The sequence below is a fragment of the Hyalella azteca genome, unplaced genomic scaffold (assembly GCF_000764305.2).
Source record: "Hyalella azteca isolate HAZT.00-mixed unplaced genomic scaffold, Hazt_2.0.2 contig2998, whole genome shotgun sequence".
Taxonomy (NCBI): domain Eukaryota; kingdom Metazoa; phylum Arthropoda; class Malacostraca; order Amphipoda; family Hyalellidae; genus Hyalella; species Hyalella azteca.
Window position 1 is genome coordinate 1 of NW_025933254.1, and position 19,132 is coordinate 19,132.

Below are 19,132 nucleotides of genomic sequence, written 5' to 3' on the forward strand. Positions count from 1 at the left end.
TATCTTAACTGGCCTCTTCTATGGAAATTGAAAACTCCTCTGAAAGAGCTATCGATTCACAACGTTGATACGTTAAACCTTGGAGAGAATGATAGCTATCCGGATTTCGCATTCAACTCAAGCCTCACGACATTCCGTTTGTTCAACAATGTCTCGCAAATTCGGTAAGTCGAATAGGTTAAAAGAGTAATGGTATAGAGGAAGTAACATGTTGGAGGAACGTAGTTAGTGGTTGATGCTGCTCATGAAATTGAAAATGGTTGATGCTGCTCATGAGCAACTCAGAGATGTTCAAGCTTGCTGTTTCAACTGAATATATTTCGTGATGGGTTAAATATTTGGAGCAATTTTTATCTGAATGGAAGCTCTATCTTTAAGTAGAGTTGTTCTCATTAGAATGCATTAGGGCAGTTTCTCTGATAACTAATTTTGAAGTATCTCATAAAAAGTTTGATATGTACAATAGAGCAAATATTTCTTTTAATTTTCATACCATTGCTGTGATGAATGGCAGAAATTTGTGTGAAATTACTAATTACTACTAATGGAGCCATGGCTCATTTAGGACCTTTTGAAGCATCTATTAGTTGTGTTAAAAATCGCTTGAATGCGAGCATCATTTCCGAAGTGACTTGAAAATTCTCCTAAAATATGGTTTCAAATCGCTTAAATACGAGCATCATTTCTGAATGGACTTGAAATGCTCCTAAAATATAATACTTCAGATTTTCTAAATTGTCTCTTGCCGCAAAGTTTAGTATTGCCGAATGAAGCGGTTTATTCTCGCGAGTAAATCAGCACGAACATTTTTTGAAGGACCTTTCCTACAATTGACGTGCTTACCTGAATATCACGAGTAAATATCTGATTTACAATTAATAATGATGAGACTTCCATGCGAAGTTAAGTAATATTTCTTGTTGTATTTCTTGCATAAAGTCACTTGACTTTACGAGTGGTATTTGCTTTGCTTGACGTGTAGGGAAGTGTGGACGGTGGAAACTCAGTTGTCAACCATGGCACGCATGTGTCCTGCCCTGACCCAACTCCAGCTTGATTGCGAATGGTATCAAGCACCGCTCAATTTCAAGATATTCAATAACTTAAAGGTAGGAAAATTTATCTTGTTTCAAATCTGCAAAAATTCATTGTTAAAGATTTTGGCCAAATTGTTTGCCTGAGATACGTGTGTACAAAGATTGGTTTGAATAGTCTCAATCCCGAATCTTAATCAACCATTTTTGTGCTGGCTGATGAAAATGTTAGTTTGCCCCTTTGATGTTTAATTAATGTGGCTAAACGGCTTTCTGTTGTTGCAGGTGCTGCACTTTATTGTTTTTGATGATAATAACATCAAGGTTCTTCTCCAAAGCGCTGTGCCTGACGTCCAGGATCTTTACATCGAGTTCTCGAGAGAAAAAGTATATGATGTCAGTATATGATTCAGTCCAAGCGGGACTGAAATTTCAAGTGAATTGAGTCAAGGGCCTTCACTTGAAAACCTCCTTCTTGATATTTTCAGTTCATTATATTCACCATTATTGAAGATTTCAGAGTTTTTAACTTCATGGTTTGCTACTCAGATTATTTACTTGTGTGATTGTATACGTGTTCTAACTATGAGTTTCCCTTTTGTTATGATGTGATATATGAACTCTTTCTTGTTTAAAGTATTTTTTTAAGGTTTACATTCAAAGCCTGCCAGGTGCTCAACATAACTATTCGAATGCTAAAAGCTAGCATACAGATAATACGGAGCGGAAAAATTCGGGGTTGAATTGAACCTGTGCTAAAACGAACTCAGCCGCAGGGAATCTGACTTTCAGTAATTTTGCATATCCTCGATCGGAGACTTGTGACCAAGTCTTAAATATGTATATCTTAGTATGTTTGATAGTATCTTCTTGATTTCGGAATTATGAGGTGCACTCGGGATATGTCAACTATGATTGTATAGCATAAACCATCAATTTCCTTTATATTAATCCCTAGCCTATCGCGGTTAATATTTGTATTATATTGTAATTTTATATACATACTGTATTTATATTGTAATGTAATGGCTCGTTAGGTTTCCATTGTTTTAAATGTTAACAAACCCTTCCCACACTTTTACATAATAGAAATCCCTGTAGTAAATATAGTATACTACTATACGCAGGCTGTTTAAATTCGTTACTATTTCTTGAAAAGTGAGATAGTGATACAGTGGAGTGAAGCCGTGATAGGTAAAGCGTGATATAGCGAGGGATTACCATATCTTGCACATGGAACATGCTATGACCCGCGTGGTCCTGTATTATTTGGGTGCAATGTTCGTCTTGCCCGGAATTAGAAACCAATTTTGAATGACCTGCAATTCCTCTTGACTAGTTGAAATACACAAGTTTAAAGTTGTTCGTCAGTACGTTGTAATGGAATTTACTTTGCATTGATCATCTAAGGCAAATACTATTCATCTAAAAAATACGGATATTTGATTTATTTAGACACTCATAAGATTTCTTCCTTGTGGNCTAGACACACTGTCAACAATCGCCTATTGGTTGTTGATTAGCACTAAACCAGTGTGTTCTAGTTCTAGTATACCTGTCTCTTATACACATCTAGATGTGTATAAGAGACAGCGCCAACGCCTACCCTATAATGCAATAACTAAACTCAGCTCACACCCAAGAAGCTGTAGGTAACTGAGTCATCTCCCCACACCAACTTTAAGCACCACCTACCTCACTCCACAGCTCTGATGAATCGAACAGTCAATTGTCAACAGGTCCTACTTGCGTCCCTCTGCCCCCACATGCAACACAGATGACACAATTGAGCATTTCATTTTGCACTGTTCAAGTTTTGCTCAAATCTGGAGAACCTTTCACTTCCTTGGAACCTCATCACAGCTCTGGGAGGGGGTGATATTCCTCAAAAAAGGAGAACTGCAGTCATTCATTGCCTGGGACAATACCTGCTAAATTGAAAACTCCTCTGAAAGAGCTATCGATTCACAACGTTGATACGTTAAACCTTGGAGAGAATGATAGTTATCCAGATTTCGCATTCAACTCAAGCCTCACGACATTCCGCTTATTCAACAATGTCTTGCCAATTCGGTAAGTCGAATATGTTAAATGAGTATTGGTATAGAGGAAGTAACATATTGGAGGAACGTTGTTAGCGGTTGATGCTGCTCATGAAGGGGGAAATGGTTGATGCTGCTCATGAGCGACTCGGATGATGATCAAGCTTGCTGTTTCAACTGAATATATAACGTGATGGGTGAAATATTTGGAGCAAGTTTGATCTGAATGGAAGCTCTATCTTTAAGTAGAGTTGTTCTCATTAGAATGCGTTAGGGCAGTTTCTCTGACAACTAATTTTGATGTATCTCATAAAAAGTTTGATATTTACAATAGAGCAAATATTTCTTTTAATTTTCATACCATTGCTGTGATGAATGGGAGAAATGTGTGTGAAATGCGCATTACTACTGATGGAGCCATAGCTCATTGAGGACATTTTGAAGCATCTATTAGCTATGTTTAAAATCGCTTAAATGCGAGCATTGTTGCTGAATTCACTTAAAAATGCTTCTAAAATATGTGTTTAAAATCACTTAAATGCGAGCATCATTCCTGAATTGACTTGAAAGTTTTCCTAGAATACGTGTTTAAAATTGCTTAAAAACGAGCATCATTCCTGAATGGACTTGAAATGCTCCTAAAATATATTACTTCAGGTTTTCAAAATTATCTCTTGCCGTGAAGTTTAGTATTGTCGAAACAAGCGGTTTATTCTCGCGAGTAAATCAGCACGAAAATTTTTTGAAGGACCTTACCTACAATTGACGAGCTTGCCTGAATATCACGAGTAAATATCTGAGTTACAATTAATAAGGATGAGACTTCCATGCGAAGTTGAGTAATATTACTTGTTGTATTTCTTGCATTAAGGGGGGACCGTATACCCTAAAGTTTTCGGATTTGGCTTTTCCGGTTTTTAGTCTCATCTTAAAGCCGACATTCTGCCCTATCCAACGGTACCATTACCATCTCTGTACGTTGACTCATGCGTTCACGATAGATCATGAAAGGGGGAGGGTGGGGGAGTTCTTTAACAAATAAGATAGGAGGTAATTCGCTGCCAGCACTATAAATACAGTGTCTGCTTGAGGTGCAGCTCAGTAAGTAACCCGCCTGGCGTCGTATGAGGAGGTGTGCATGCAGTCTCTCCCACCATCCTTGAGTGGAATCAAGCTCCAGTAACGTTTAGTTTCGTATACTTGCTACATTGAGTGCCTATTGCGATGCGCGCGGGACTTTGTCGCGCTCTGCTGAACATTCACACTTATTGTCACGGCTAACCTATCTCCTAGAGTTTTGAAGCTACAGCAATGAGACATATACCATTCGATTTGTGAAGACCATAGCACCTATCGAGTAACGAAGCCCTTTTTTAGATTTGTGCATAGTTTGGATTCAAAATGTTGGGGAAGTTGGGAAAATCTGAAGAAAATGAGAAGAAAACGGGAAAATGCGTGTAAAAAAACTAAGACAAAAATCAATAATCGGGCTTTGTTACTCAATTGGTATGGTCTTTACGAATCGAATGGTATATGTCTCATCGCTGTAGCTTCAAAACTCTAGGAGGAGATAGATTTTTAAAGTACCATACCCCCTTTTTTGTCAGTTTTCTATGAATTTCACGTTTTCTATTAATTTTTCCGAAAAAATCATACGAACAAAATGTGCTTGTGTTTCGGTTTTACATATATGTGTGAAGTTTCAGAAAGATCCGTAAGTAAATGTGGAAATTTTTCTGGAGGGTATACTCCCTGTAAGTCACTTGACTGTACGAGTGGTATTTCTTGTGCATGACGTGCAGGGAAGTGTGGACGGTGGTGGAAACTCAGTTGTCAACCATGGCACGCATGTGTCCTGCTCTGACCCAACTCCAGCTTGATTGCGAATGGTATCAAGCACCGCTCAATTTCAAGATATTCAATAACTTAAAGGTAGGAAAATTGATCTTGTTTCAAATCTGCAAAAATTCATTGTTAAAGATTTTGGCCAAAATGTTTGCCTGAGACACGTGTGTACAAAGATTGGTTTGAATAGTCTCAATCCCGAATCTTAATCAACCATTTTTGTGCCCCTTCATTTTGTGGCAAACTAACAATGAAATTGTTAGTTTGCTCCTTTGATGTTTCATTTGTGTGGCTAAATGGCTTTCTGTTATTGCAGGTGATGCACTTTATTGCACATAGAGATAATAACATCGAGGTTCTTCTTCAAAGCGCTCTGCCTGACGTCGAGGATCTTTACATCGAGTTCACGAGAGACAAAGTATATGATGTCAGTATATGAAAAAGTATATGATTCAGTCCAAGCGGGACTGAAATTTCAAGTGAATTGAGTCAAGGGCAAAAGTTGTTCGTCAGTACGTTGTAATGGAATTTACTTTGCATTGATCATCTAAGGCAAATACTATTCATCTAAAAAATACGGATATTTGATTTATTTAGACACTCATAAGATTTCTTCCTTGTGGAAATTTGTGCTTTAAATGACTCCGTTGATTCTTCCATTTGTGTACTAATCTTGAACTGGTATATATTATTTTAAATTCTAGCCATTTGCCTATTGACGGAAAATCGCGTTATTGGGCCTATTAGTGCAAACGGCGTTGACGAATGACTATCCAGTGGTTTACAGAATTTTTATTCTTTCTCTGCAGACTGGAAACTCTCGTTCTTAGTCCTGTAGAAAAAATAACGGACGGTCAATGTAACCGTGAACAACAGGTTGAACCTTTGAAATTATTCTGGCATATTCGATTACAAATATATTTTTGTTTATTTTCTACTCATCGGCAACCTTTAAAAAGTTTATATTGAAAATAATTCAAATAACGCTGTCACCGTTTCGCATGGGACAGTGCAATATTTTGATTTCATGTCAGGAAGACTGTGTTTCACAAATTTTCATCATTGAATTTTCCTTGAGAGTCACGGTTGTTTAATCCCATTGGACTATTTTAATAGATTCTCATCCAAGCATTACGCTGAGGACACGAAGTCTTGAAAAATTAGTTGGGCTGGAAGTTGATCCTTACTTTTTACCTTGTGATAATATTTAATTTTCTCCTCAGATGTACGCTAAGGATGAAGTCTTAGCTGTAAACTTTTCGCTGGCGCCGACGTCAGTGACGTCCCTGACGCTGCCTTCCGTCGCTTTGGACGCTAAATCGTACAAGAGCCTCCTGCGCATGCCTAAGCTGAAGCGAGTCTTCGTCAAAAGCAAGAAATTCTCACTAGCTCAGCTCAAACTGTGAGTCTATCTCTGGTCCTCGCAAATTTGTGTGAACTCAAGTGCCGGAGTGGTTAGATTCTTAGCTGGCACGTTTTTCGTTGTTCGGTCATCAAACGGGGCGGGTGATCTTTAGGCATTTCTGTGCCACGCACATTACTACGCATTACTTAGTCTTATATAAATTAAATCCTTGAGTTAACAAAATAATATAACTGTTAAACGAGACTCCATATTTCAGTCACATAATAAATGTATTCAACTATTATCTAGACACTAATCTAGACAAAAGAACATCCATAATAGAACGTATAGTCAAAACGGGACTCCTAAAAAAATATATCGCAAAATATGTATCCAGTCACAGACACAAGCTGCTAGCGTACCGCTATCATGTGTCCAGATAAAGTCGTCACCTATGGAATTGTGCCGCACACTCTTTAATTACTCGCTGTTGCCCACGTGTGATAAGTTATTCCTGGCCGGTAGCCGCCGTGATGTTGCTCCAGACAAGCTCACTAATGAGTGGTGCCTTACAGACTCGTGGGCCACATTCAGCTGGTCGAGATAGGCGCCGCGATGGTGTCCGTGGATCTCTCCACGGCACAGGAGCTCAGTGCGCTGCGCAGGAAGGCTTGGGCCGAGGGCAGGGCCAGGTTCCCCTCAGAGTGTCTCGACTACGACGAGCCCCTCGTGCTGCATGTCAACTACGCCCACCACGTTACCTTTGCAGATCATCTCATCAAAATCAAAGGTTCACTCCCTCATGTTTCCAAGTAACCTGTCTTAACTTTCTTCGGATAAGTCATAATGAATTGATATTTGATGCGGTATTTTTAAAAGACATGTTCTCTGCTGGTGATCTGATATTATCATCAATGAGTTTTCTCCCGCATCCCTTGATAAACATTGTTGAAAGTGCACACTAAGTCCAATATGCTAAACGTTTTTATACTTTACTTAACCGTGCATTTCTCTTTACTTTTCTTTCTTCTGAACTTCCCATTTAAAACAAAGCAGGAATCCCATTCAGGAATTAAAACCAAAACTGCATGCTCCTGAATTTGTTGTACTGTGTTAGGTAGTAGTGTAACGTTAAGTTATACGTCACCACACATACCTCCAGTAGCATCCCCCGCGTCACTTTCCGTGACATCAATGTACGGAGTCTATATAAGTGCCACACGCATCCCACGAGTCAGTCGTAGGCCTACCTATATAAGCGTCAACTAACGTAAAAACGGCTCCAAAACTCCCCTATTCATTAGTGAACGTGTCGATATAGCTACCTAATCTATTCCTGTATTAATACGGTATTAATATCTATTCCTGTATTATTAATTAATCTATTCCTTACCTTAAATAATTGCTTCATAGTTACCACTCGTTATTTACCTGTTTATTTTACTTATACCCTTATACATACATTTTATTTATCTTAAACTGGTCCCGGGTTTTACTGAAAAGACATGCGGACAACTGTTCTTATGTGCATGAATATGTCTTTGTTTCAGACCACAAGCTGAACTCGTTCATCTACGAGCGCGTCGGGTCGTGTCGCTTTGACAACGAGTGGCTGGACTTCGGCCACGACTTCCTCCAGCAGGCGGCTGGCAAGGATTTCCTTGTGTACGATTGACGAGTACGAATTGAACGAGGACATGTAGAACAATTTTATGACGACCATGACGATGATTTTGACGAACACGCTCTCTCCAGCTCCGACCACGACAATTAACTGGCCTTATGATGAACCACTCGACGAAGATGAAGATATATGTACGTTCGTCTACCTTAGAGCTTGAGCTTCCTTAAAAAATTCACATCTTCATATGTAACCATTTATTTTATCCCTTAGTTGTGTAACCATTTATTTTATCAGATTTGTTTTCGAAGTGGTCATGGGTGGAGCTGAGCTCTTGAAAAAAAAAATTAATCTATAACACTATTACAATTGAATCGAAAGAATTTTTTTCCGAAACTTGTAAGAGTTAGTATATGTGGCATTAGTAAATTAATTGGCGTAAAATCATAAAAAATTCTGAAACATCTAAATGTACATCCAATTGTTGCCAGTACCAATGCTTCAATGTGTGTTTGGGGTCTAGCACCCGACCACATTTAATAAATCGACTCCTTATCAGTTTTTTTGAAGGCCAGGGTAACTAGAGTTAGTTAGTTAGTTTAGTGGCCAAATGTTTACTAGCGCTTCAGCTATTTAGCTATCTCGCACCGAAAGTCAAGATGAACATCACCATAGAGGTGGAAGGTCTCAATTATTCATCACCCATAAGGGGCGGTAGGTCTCAGATGTCCAGCCCGCTGAAGCTGGCTCGAAATAAGCAGCGTTAGCATCTCTAAGAGACGGAGGGACAGGTGAAAAGAAACAGAAACGAAGACACTCGAACAAGAGGTCGCTTACACGGGACGTCGGCCGCCCGCACGACAGAGACAGAGAAGGGAAATGTAAGGAATCCTACCTACATAATAACTTAACCCCACAACTGAGACCTGCAGTCAGACACTGCGAGCTCAACGGTGGGGCGCTCAGGAACAATCCCCCTAGGAACGCGAAATCAGGGTAACTAGAGTTATGCTAGCAGGAATAAAATTAAATTAAATAGGGCGGCTCGATGAAATTTATCGGTTTATAACGACAACAAATTTAAGATTGCCAGTATTTATTCTTAGCTCACGTGACCTGCTCGATGATGGTGGCCCCGGGACGAACTGGGAGACCAGGGCATGTGGTGATGACGAGGTGTCAGGAGCACGTGGTGATGACGAGGTGTCAGGAGCACGTGGTGATGACGAGGTGTCAGGAGCACGTGGTGATGACGAGGTGTCAGGAAAACATAGGATGATTAGGTGTCAGGAGCACGTGGTGCTGACGAGGTCAGGAGCAAGTGGCGATGACGAGGTGTCAGGAGCGCGTGGCGTGGCGTGGTGAAATGCACGAGTCGTGGTGAGAATTCACGGTGAATTGCAGGAGGCACGTGGAGTTGCATGTGTTGTTGGGAGAGGCACGTGGAGTTGCAGGTGTTGCTGTGAGTGGAGTGGAGGCACATGGACCTTGACCTTACCTTATGACCTTATGATGAGTTCGGGACTTCCTAGTCCCCGGTCAGTCCGGCCGCTTTCGTCGTCTTCCGTCTCCGAGTCGTCGTCGGATGTAACGTTGGACGTGTTCCGTCTATTTGCCCTCCTTTGGGCCAGCTGATGCAAGATGCTGTTGCTTGTCACTGTCTCTTATACACATCTAGATGTGTATAAGAGACAGAGAGCCTCCTGCGCATGCCTAAGCTGAAGCGAGTCTTCGTCAAAAGCAAGAAATTCTCACTAGCTCAGCTCAAACTGTGAGTCTATCTCTGGTCCTCGCAAATTTGTGTGAACTCAAGTGCCGGAGTGGTTAGATTCTTAGCTGGCACGTTTTTCGTTGTTAAGTCATCAAACGGGGCGGGTGATCTTTAGGCATTTCTGTCCCACGCACATTACTACGCATTACTTCTGTCTCTTATACACATCTAGATGTGTATAAGAGACAGGTGAGGCACGTGGAGTTGCACGTGTTGTTGAGTGAGGCACGTAGAGTTGCACGTGTTGTGAGAGAGGCACGTGGAGTTGCACGTGTTGTTGAGTGAGGCACGTAGAGTTGCACGTGTTGTGAGAGAGGCACGTGGAGTTGCAAGTGTTGTTGAGTGAGGCACGTAGAGTTGCACGTGTTGTGAGAGAGGCACGTGGAGTTGCAAGTGTTGTTGTTAACTTGTTGCTGACGTTACAGGGCAGCAATGTTTGCGTAGTTGGTGCTGACGTGATGTTGCTGCAAAACAGAGCTTTGTTATTTTGAACACACGATTCGATTTGCTAAGTAAGCAAGTAATCACGTGACCTTTTGGCATGGCAAAATCGACTTGTGCAGAAACATGCACGGCCTCCAGATTCCATCTATAACAGCTACACAAAATTAAAAATCGGAGTGTAGAAGTAAAATCGTCACTACTGAAACATCAATTTGGAGACTAGAACACAGGTTTAAATAACGCAAAAAAATGTAGGAGTGGATAAATCCTATTATATATTAAGATTGACATTTGAACAGCGAAACCTGGCACTTGCAAACACCACGCACACGCAGTGCGGTGGTTCCACGTAGCTTACATGTTTGTTCATATCCTAATAACAGCGTTGAACGGTCGAAGTAATACGTTGTGTCACTTAAACTCAGAGAACTCACTTGTGCTATAGTTCACCGATTGAGAGACGACAGTCAGACTCGGACGCCAGTCATTCGCTCAACGCTGACGCTCGCATATCAAAATATTTGTCAGAACGCAGAAGTATGATTAATTGATTTGTAATTGCATATTGACACATAACAACTACAAAACAATTCGGATTGAGCTAAAATAGAATATTGTGATTCAGTATTGTTTAAAGGAAAGATATTTTTGGAAACCGGCTATAGAGTATAGCGCAACTCAAGACTAAAGTGCCGTTGTAATTTAATTGCCATTAACTTTCGTTGGGTCGTTCCAAATCTTACAGTATAAGCAAAGTATGGCATTGTGGCTAAATTTTGTGTCATCCACATCAGAGTGACAATTTGACAAACACATATACCTAGGCTATTTTAGAAGCGGTCCTTTCTAAATTTTCTCCTTTACTCAAGATTTAAAACAATTTCTTATGTTAAGTTATGTATGATAAATTGATAGGTGATAATGCTGGACAGCCTGGGCCCTGGACGCTAGTACCTAACTGGTCTATAATAGGTCTCTAAAAGGAACTTGTGAATGAGTCAGAAAAAGTTTATGCTTTGACACTATGAATTTTTACATACTAGGTACCATTAAACTGATAGAATATGCCTCTTCTACACAACTAGCTAGTACCTAGCTAACACAAGTAAGGTTGAGGCCTGTTAAACTTCAAGTTCCTGACTTCCTGCCATTGCTAAGTGCCAATTGACAAATGACAATGGTTTAACATTTCTTNCTAATTTGCTCTGCAGCATGCTCGTGCATGGGGTGAAGTATGAAAATTATGCTGGTAATGGGCAATGCTGGGCTATTTCAGTCGTCCCAAAATTTCTTGGCTACTTAGGAATTAGGATTAAGCTATTCAGATCAGATACAGTCCCCATTCACAATATTGGCAGAAGTTTCCTAATATTACTGGGTCAAAATGATTGTTTCACAGGGGGTTTTTGAAAGATCATGGGTAAAAATAGACTGTTTTACTTAATTTTATACTGGAGAAATTACAAAAAAGCTATAGGAGCGGGTGAAATAGTTCAGATTCACAGGCATTTTTACAACAATTCTCTTTAACTTCACTTCTTGTTTGTTTGTCTGTCTGCTACAAATCTCATAATCGAAATTTAACACACTTCTACATCTACTTATCCTTTTGATATGAAATTTTGCAAACTTGTGTAAAGTTGGAGACAATGCATGAATCAAATGTCAAAATAAATTATTTCAAAATTAAAAACAATTTTTTTTAATGTTAAAAAACTTGAAAAAATAATTTTGTCAGCTACAAAAATCTTATAACTCTTGTAACTGATATTTGACACACTTTTACCTGTCCAATTGATCTGAAATTTTGCACACTTGTGTGAAGTCTGAGGCAATTCATGAATCAATTGACAGTATAAATATTTTGAAAAAAAATTTAAATATTAAAAAAATTTTCTATATTAAAAATTGAAAAATTAATTTTTTTTAATGTTCGAAAATAAAATGAGAAATTCATTGTACATCTGTAACATTGGAGACACTGGATTCTTTAGAAGTGTTGTCTTCAAAAAGTAATTTTTAAATGTATATTATTGTCTGATTCAACTTGCCAGAGTGCCAGTGAGTTGCCAAGTTACCATTTGGCAATTTAGCTTTTAGCATTTGCCAAGACATGACTAGATTAAGTAGATTTATTTCTACTTGAAAAATAGGGCATAAGTTACCTGTGAATCTGAGAAAAATCATGTGAAGGTTGAAGCTGCCAAATTTCACATTTTCTATGGATTTTCCCCTAATTTATTCATTAAAAATAAGAAAAATTGTGTATTTTTTCACCTGCAGGCTGCAAATTTCAAAAACCACTTGTAAAATTATTGTTTTTACCTGCTATTTTAGAAAACTTCTGCATTCTGCCCAATAATCCAAATTCCAAATTGATATTTGTGTTTGCTATGAATTTCTTGCTAAATGAATTATCACCTATCTAGTATCTATAACAATTAATGAAATCTTTATATATAAAACTTTTATAAATGATTGACTTAAATTGAATTTAAGTCAATCATTTGAATTTTGAATTTAAATTTATCCAAAATGAATAACTGTGTTATTTGTTTGTTTAATGATTTCCATCCTTTATGAAAAGGATTGAAATTTTCCTACTCATTAAAAAAATATTACTTAAATCTCATTGCTCCTAAGTCCTAAGTGCCAAATTTTTTATAAATTTGGAATCTCATGGCCTGATTATGCAATTTTATCAACAATTAGATAGGAGGTAATTCATCTAACATGAATGTTATTGTTAGCAGTTCTGGAAATGGTGGGAAAGCTCTCTAGTTGCATCTTGAAAGAATGAAAGGTATATTTATTTCACATCCGTTTGTAAATATAAACATGAAGCACTATTCAGAAAATAGATTGGATTTTTTAATTAATGATTTGAGACTTGGAGTCGAAAGAGCAACTTGAATACAACTCTTACTCTTAGTACTCCACTCTCCTACAGATTTTTCCAACCAATTGTCCAATTATACTAGTATTAAAATGCAGTGGCACTCATGTTCTTAGACCATCAAATGTTTTTCAATAATGATATCTTATTAAAGGTGCTGTTATGACCTCCTGCTGATCATTTTTTGCATAGAATGCATGTACATGGAAATTAGAATTGTTGTAATCTTCAGTTCCCCACTTTTGCTTCTTTAAAAACTGTTCAGTTTTGTGGTTTTCTTCAGCTTTAAATGTTTTATATTGAGAAATTTCTGTAGGCTGTAGACCATACTTCTTTTTTAAAGAACAATCATTCAGCAGCCAGTCTGCACTTTATGCCTTATTCAATGGCAATCCACCATTGTAGATTGGACAAAAAAGGCTTCTAAATATTTTGGTTGCATTTAAAAAAGACTAATATGATTGTTTTTACTTTCTTGAATACTTTTATGTCATTTTTAAAAAATGTATTATTTTTTTTGCAGGTACAAATTAGATTCCTTCTGGAGTAAAATGTTGGAAGCAATTTACAGTTTGCCATTCTTAATTTTTGAGGTTCCTCATTTGAAACTGAGAAAACCATCATGGATAGCCATGCCTCAGCCTATGACTGTATTCATTCTTGTTCTTGTGTCTTACTTTCTAGTGACTGGAGGTAAGAAAAGTTAGCATATCCAACAAATTTTCTGATTGTCTAAAAAATTAATTTTGTAGTACTCTACTCAGTGTAAATTTGAGTCCATTTTGAAATTTCACCTATCTGTGGATTCTTCTTAATATGACATAGAACAGCTATCATTACTTTCTGCTGTTTAGGCAATATTGTTTTATAATTTTATTCTAATTATTTATTGTGAAATGTGACAATTTAGAAAACTACTCTTTGATTGCAATGTTCTCAATACCATTTTGCTATTCTCTCCACTGATTGGATCTGCTAAAAAAGCTTAAATTTATCCTTGGTTTCAGTTATGTAGAACATGTTTGGAATTAATTTCTGAAAGTTTTGAGCTTGATTTTGCAATTTTCCTCTCTCCAGGCATCATCTATGATGTGATAGTTGAGCCGCCCAGCGTTGGCTCCACCACTGATGAACATGGCCATTCACGACCTGTAAGCTCATCAATATTAAATAACAATTTTCTTTAATTTTCTGCATAGTGTATCATTAATGCCTGCAGGTTTCAAGATAGCAGTGTTACTTGTGCAGCTAGTGATAGGCTGAAAATGTCCATATGGTTTGAAAACAAAATTTTGTAAGACAGTATTATCTTAATTATATTTATTTTGAAAGTCAATTAATTTTATTTTGTAGGTGGCATTCATGGCATATCGTGTGAACGGCCAGTACATCATGGAAGGATTGGCATCTTCTTTCATGTTTGGCATTGGAGCTTTGGGTTTCATCATCCTGGACCACACACACAACCCTGCCACTAAGAAGTTCAACAGAGGTTTACTCATATTCATGGGCTTCTTTTGCATCATTGTTAGCTCATTTGCCTGCTATGCCTTCATGAAGATCAAGCTACCGTGAGTAAATTCTCAATAAGATAGAAGTAAAAATGATACACGTATTATTTTTTTCCTGAAATATTTTCCTTTGTTGAACTGATTTCAAAATAAAATGTCATGTTTTAAAATGTATCCTGGTCTTGATTAGGATGCTCAAGAGAACAAGAATCATTAAAGTTGTGCAAATGAAAAACAAGAAGCAGACTTGTTGGTTGATATGAAAGTAGACAACGTAGTATGGTAATCTACTTGCGTTAGGCGTGGAAGTTAGAGGCTGCTGCTGCTGCACTCTTTGAGCATTTAAATTTTTTTACGTTTTGATTGATTAGTGCCAACCGTTTAGGATTCATTTTTCCTTACTCCCGTGGGCATTATTTTTTACTGGAATATTTTATTTATTCATGCAAATGTGGCAGCAGCAGTTGCTGTATAATATTTCATTTGCAACTTAGTGGTAATTATATTTTCTTGTGTTATAGTATGTGTAATTATATTTTCGGGTGTTGAATAATTTTATGAATAACTATTTTTTAATTTGATTCATACATAATTAATTGAATCAACAGTTTTCATTTCAAGGCATTCCTCACGATCGCTCTATGTTATTGGTGCAGGGGCTACATGCAGGGTTAATGCATCGCATCTTCATCAGCCTGCTCATCTGTCACAGCTGCACAAGACGGACTTTCAACCATAACTGCTGCACGTTGTTGATTTATAGTTGCATATTATTTCATTAGCGTGTTCGAATTGCTAATGTATGGGATTCTGCTAGAACAGCAAGACAGGTTATAGATTCATCAAATTTTTCCTAAAAAATGGTTCAAAATCAAGTACCGTAGTTCTTAAAACTATCTAATTTTCATGATCTGTCCACAAAAAATTTTTGATGACGCTATTTCAACTTATCATTTAATTTAACTAAATCCGATTCCAAAAGAAAAGAATTTTTATAAATAAATTCCATGTTGTTTTCAGTTAGAGAAAAATCCAGCATGAGATCTGCTGAACATTCCATTAGAAGACACGAATTGTTTTCGTTCACCATTTATTTATCATACTTGGATTAATATTTCAATCCATACAATTGCTAATCTCTGGTTGACACATGCCAGTTAGAAAGTTTCTGATTGAATTAGCTTTTTAGGTTAAATTAATAAAGCCTGATTCCACAATCCTTAGTGATGTCTATAGTAAGTGAACGCGTGTGCCCTGATTGACGTTGGTGTCTTTACATAAAGTTTTGTTATAAAGTCGTTTTTCTTCCCCACTCCCTGGCGTAAAATGGGAACTTCGGCTGAGTTAAGAATCGGAATATGGTACTCTACTATTAATGGCTAAAATTGCGAAAATAATGAGCAGCATGTTTTTGCCAGATTACATTTAATGAAAAAAATTAGTTAATTTTCAACTTTTTCTTGATGTGCTATCACGGTATAATGATAATAATCGGTAATATATTTAAAAAGTCGGATGGATTTTTATAATTGTGAAAAGAATTATTATCGATAGCAAGTAATCTTGATATTTTTACACAAGGAAAATTGTTAATTATGATCGATAGCTATCTGAAGTGTTTCCAATCTTTACAATTGACACCCCGACCTGGCTTGCGGGTTGTAAATTGAATGGAAAGGCAGCAACTGACAATACGAAATGCATCAAACTTGAACAATTTTAAACTGATCACATTTCAAGGAGTAAAGTTTACTTGTAATATTACCTATAAAATCGCGAATCAAGATCGGATCATGGATTCATACCTTACTGAACGGCTACAGTGCATTTTAGATAGTTAAAAAAATTGCAAAAAAGCACTAATCAAAATTAGAAAAATTACTAAACTGTTCTCACCGCATGTCACATGCACGGAGTGAAGCTAAGTCCCACAAGCGACAAGTCGTTATTCTGAACACAATCAGTATTTGGTACACTTGACGAACGACAAAAGCGTGCGGGCGAAGCATTCAACATTACACTGTAGACAGTATGGCAAATATCGGTTTAGTGTTGATATTTCTTACGATCACAATGAGAATAGCACGATTCTATACATAATTACTGAAGCATCCATTGATTAAGTATTGCAAAGGGCTACATTTTTCACAAGCAAAAATTCTGACAGCAAAAATTTCTTCAACTTTAGCAAATTATTGAACTCGCTACGCGTCACAATTTCCGGGTTGGTCTCCGTAACAAAGTAACTTCCAATTAGCTGACACCTTGCATGTGTTGCACACATTATTTCTGATACGCGATTAGTATGAAATCATATAGTACGCCTTGCTGTGGTGAGCATTATAAATATGACTCGCTCATTACTCACAATGCACAACAATGCGACAAGTTATTGGAGAATGGTTACGGACGAGATAACACAAAAAAAAATGTCACGTCACATTAAGAGATACTTTTTTCAAACGTACTTAGGCATTAGAACACAACGACATCACATCATAAGGATCTCAAGGAATAAAAGTTAAACGGCAACAAAGGTTTGGGGTTATCGCAGAACGGACCATAAATACAATAAAAAATAAATAGCGCAATGACGGTGGATGTTTTAAGCTGTGAAGGAAGAGAGATGAAATCGCTCCGTTCTGGGCACAGGCCCGTTCATGAACAACCAAACTTTATAAGATTCTCGTGCTATAACAACTTGAACCTGGTGCGCTAGCTTCTATTTGCGTGGTTATAAACGATATTTACTCAATTCACGGCGACATGACCATGAGATTTGCTTCAAAAATACTCTTAAACTACATTTTGAGCGCTAAGCAATAGTTATTATGCAAATCTAAGGAAGATATCATACACATTAGATTAACTGCAATAATTTCTCCATATGAAATGCTCGAAGTTATTCTCTATAATTGACTGCATCAAGATTTTTCTCTTCATGAAACAAAGATACGTTCAAGAATAACAAGCAAGGCTCCAGTCCTGGAAAAGCATTTCAACCCGAGATTCCATTAATTAAGAAGCGCGAACAGGGCGGTTAACAGACAACATCCATCACAACGCCAACACGAATGGCGTGCGACTCACGCTTCAGGACAAGACACCTGACAGACGACACGTAATTCTTGAATAGTTATCAGTAAAAAAAAATTATTCAATTATCTTCATCACGACGTAATGAAGATAATTATGTTATCTTCATACTTCTCTTCTTATATATTTTTCAAACGCTAGTAAATCTATGAATTTTAAGCCTAAATGAGAGCTATCAATTTCAGATATACTGCTAAAAACTCCGGCGAGTATAAAGAAGTCTCCTAAAGCTGAAAAGGTTTACATCATTGAATATTTGAACATCAAAGACCTGAGGTTGTTAATGAAGGCTGAATTTACACAAATTTATACGTATTACAAGCACAAGATGCACGCAAGATTTTATGTAGAACTTCATATAAAAATGGCTGCACTTTCCACAAATGTGAATTTATTGAAAGGGAAAATTTGCCATACCGGTGATGTCCAGAATTTAATTTCGTTTTCCAGGCCATATTGTCATTACATTTCTCTAACAGCTCGAATTTATGGGAATCTACTATTTATAATAAATCTCACAACATACAACGCAAAGTAAATAAATTATAAAATGTTCAGCATAAGTGGATTCGTATCCCAAGGGCGGTTTTTATATACAGTAGCATATCTTAGTAGTAGTAGGGAGAGGTTTCTAGCGCTTCAGATCAGGTAGTCTATTTCGCGCCGGGAATAGTAGATTGTAGTGCAGCCTTTACAAGTGCACAGTAAGTGATAAAGGAAAGGCAGACTGCATGCACAGAATACGGTATTAACATACTGCGTTACAAACAAATACATTATTAAATAACATACAAATGCACTTTACACGGTACATTTTTGAAATTTTGTACATCCGAATCTAATCGTAACAATTCATGGTTATGTACGGCTAGAAAACCCAACTTTCTGCTAATATTTCACGTCGACACATAAGATGTTTCTTGTATCCGCTCAACAGGCGCAACTTGACTTAAGTTTTTGTTCAAAATCTTGAGCTATAATATTACTGCACGTAAAGTGAACAGAAGAAAAAGAAACTTCTTGTTCTCACCCGTTGCAATGCTTTGGCAACCAACATACATTATCAACAATCTACTATAATATAAAGCTATAATAAAAAAGCTGTTCGCTGAACTGCTAAGCAGCTGTAATAGCAAGCAATGTGATAGAACTGGATACATTTACACTGGCCGACATAAAAACATTCGAGAGAATGGAAGGTAAGGCAGTTGCCGGAGTATAATTACCCAAAGGAGATATTGAGAAAATTATCACTATGTTGTGACAAAGCTACTTCAGTAATAATGCGACCATTGATAGTTAAGTAACTAGGTACTATTTCAGAGAATTAAAATAGATCAACGTAATGCTGACGATAGCAAGTTGGTAACTTTTATACGCTTCATTTAACCTTTTCAAAAGAATTACCAGAACTTTCAAAATTTGTGTAGAATGCACTTAATAATTGACTTTTTGTAATTTATAATATGAATTTGAAAAAATGTTCGTGCTCATGAACCAGGCTAAGGTCACGTAGAAATTAAAACG

General features: G+C 37.3%; 2 protein-coding genes across 2 annotated transcripts; both read left to right on the top strand.

Annotated features, from left to right (window-relative positions):
- Window positions 1-6: 6 nt before the first annotated feature.
- LOC108671612 lies at window positions 7-8,443 on the top strand. The gene is made up of 7 exons (XM_018159180.2): window positions 7-26; window positions 2,970-3,107; window positions 4,879-5,008; window positions 5,238-5,348; window positions 6,145-6,323; window positions 6,842-7,056; window positions 7,817-8,443. Exons 3-7 carry the CDS (start codon window positions 4,916-4,918, stop codon window positions 7,939-7,941), a joined length of 723 nt encoding a protein of 240 aa, XP_018014669.1. The 5' UTR covers window positions 7-26; window positions 2,970-3,107; window positions 4,879-4,915; the 3' UTR covers window positions 7,942-8,443.
- A 5,073-nt stretch (window positions 8,444-13,516) lies between these two features.
- LOC108671614 (oligosaccharyltransferase complex subunit OSTC) lies at window positions 13,517-15,801 on the top strand. The gene is made up of 4 exons (XM_018159182.2): window positions 13,517-13,691; window positions 14,076-14,149; window positions 14,352-14,569; window positions 15,166-15,801. The coding sequence occupies exons 1-4, from the start codon at window positions 13,550-13,552 to the stop codon at window positions 15,182-15,184; spliced, it is 453 nt and encodes a 150-aa protein (XP_018014671.1). The 5' UTR covers window positions 13,517-13,549; the 3' UTR covers window positions 15,185-15,801.
- The last annotated feature ends 3,331 nt before the right edge of the window (window positions 15,802-19,132 follow it).

What these genes read in the sequence shown, in the direction of transcription:
- LOC108671612 (XM_018159180.2), top strand. Translation starts at nt 4,916, where the DNA reads ATGGCACGCATGTGTCCTGCTCTGACCCAACTCCAGCTTGATTGCGAA. An exon ending in CGAGAGACAAAGTATATGAT is followed by an intron (nt 5,349 to 6,144) that starts GTCAGTATATGA and finishes TTTTCTCCTCAG; the next exon opens with ATGTACGCTAAGGATGAAGT. An exon ending in TCACTAGCTCAGCTCAAACT is followed by an intron (nt 6,324 to 6,841) that starts GTGAGTCTATCT and finishes GGTGCCTTACAG; the next exon opens with ACTCGTGGGCCACATTCAGC.
- LOC108671614 (XM_018159182.2), top strand. Translation starts at nt 13,550, where the DNA reads ATGTTGGAAGCAATTTACAGTTTGCCATTCTTAATTTTTGAGGTTCCT. An exon ending in TTACTTTCTAGTGACTGGAG is followed by an intron (nt 13,692 to 14,075) that starts GTAAGAAAAGTT and finishes TCCTCTCTCCAG; the next exon opens with GCATCATCTATGATGTGATA. An exon ending in AACATGGCCATTCACGACCT is followed by an intron (nt 14,150 to 14,351) that starts GTAAGCTCATCA and finishes TTTATTTTGTAG; the next exon opens with GTGGCATTCATGGCATATCG.